Raw genomic sequence first — 815 nt, forward strand, 5'->3', positions numbered from 1 at the left:
GGTTCTGTTTGATTTGTTCGATAAATTCTAGGTGATCCTCGTCTGATTCGTCCAGAGGTCGAGTACCCGCGAGGGAAGACAAGTACGACACTGGTGTGTCGGGGTGGAAGTTGTGTCTGGCCTGAGGAAAGAGAGCAATTAATTTAGGTATAATATACTTTAGTTCAGGCAATATACACAGACCAGGTGTGTATAATGTAGCAGTTGCTACGAAATAAAAACGGTGGTGAACACTCATCTTGAAAAAAAAAAAAAAAAATGTTTGATGAAGTCATAGGGGGACCTGTAACAACGGAGGTCTTATAGTCCCCATTTTTCCCCCCAAGATGTTTGAAAGAGGGAGCTGTCAAATCGAAGAGAGAAAAGATTGAATTGGCGAAAGACAGGCGTTCCAAGAACTAAGCGCTCTCTGTTTAGAATAAAGTTCACTCAGAATTGAACTCGCAACCTAGTGCTTACAAGGCACGACAGGCGCGCTACTTTCCAAGCTAACTACAGAGGATGACTGTGAAAATCTTTTCTCCAAAGTCCTTTACTAGGTGCAGTAAGTAAATAGCTCCGGGACGGTCACTTACCTGCCAGGTTGATGTGACATTGTTGTTGACTTGATCGACAATATCGGCCAACGATACCGACAAACCGTCCAGTCTCTGTGGAACGTAGATCGCCAATGATTGGGTGGCAATCAGAACTAAAACTCCTACGGCCCACATGATCTGAAAGCAAAGAGGTTGGACTTTGAGTTATATTTGAGAAGTAAATAGTTGGATTTTATTTTTTTATTTTTTTTATTTTTTTTTTTTTTTTAAAAGGTT

General features: G+C 41.1%; 1 protein-coding gene across 1 annotated transcript in view; it reads right to left on the minus strand.

The window, feature by feature from the left end:
• Window positions 1-66: 66 nt before the first annotated feature.
• LOC103524128 overlaps window positions 67-815 on the minus strand; it is a gene marked incomplete at both ends in the record, with an annotated part of 9,956 nt that continues 9,207 nt past the window's right edge. Inside the window, 2 exons of the mRNA XM_008489133.1 lie at window positions 67-121; window positions 576-716. Of these exons, the coding sequence (XP_008487355.1) occupies window positions 67-121; window positions 576-716 (196 nt within the window). The remainder of the gene's footprint in view (window positions 122-575; window positions 717-815) is intronic.

This window comes from Diaphorina citri, unplaced genomic scaffold, assembly GCF_000475195.1.
Source record: "Diaphorina citri unplaced genomic scaffold, Diaci psyllid genome assembly version 1.1 scaffold115301, whole genome shotgun sequence".
Taxonomy (NCBI): domain Eukaryota; kingdom Metazoa; phylum Arthropoda; class Insecta; order Hemiptera; family Psyllidae; genus Diaphorina; species Diaphorina citri.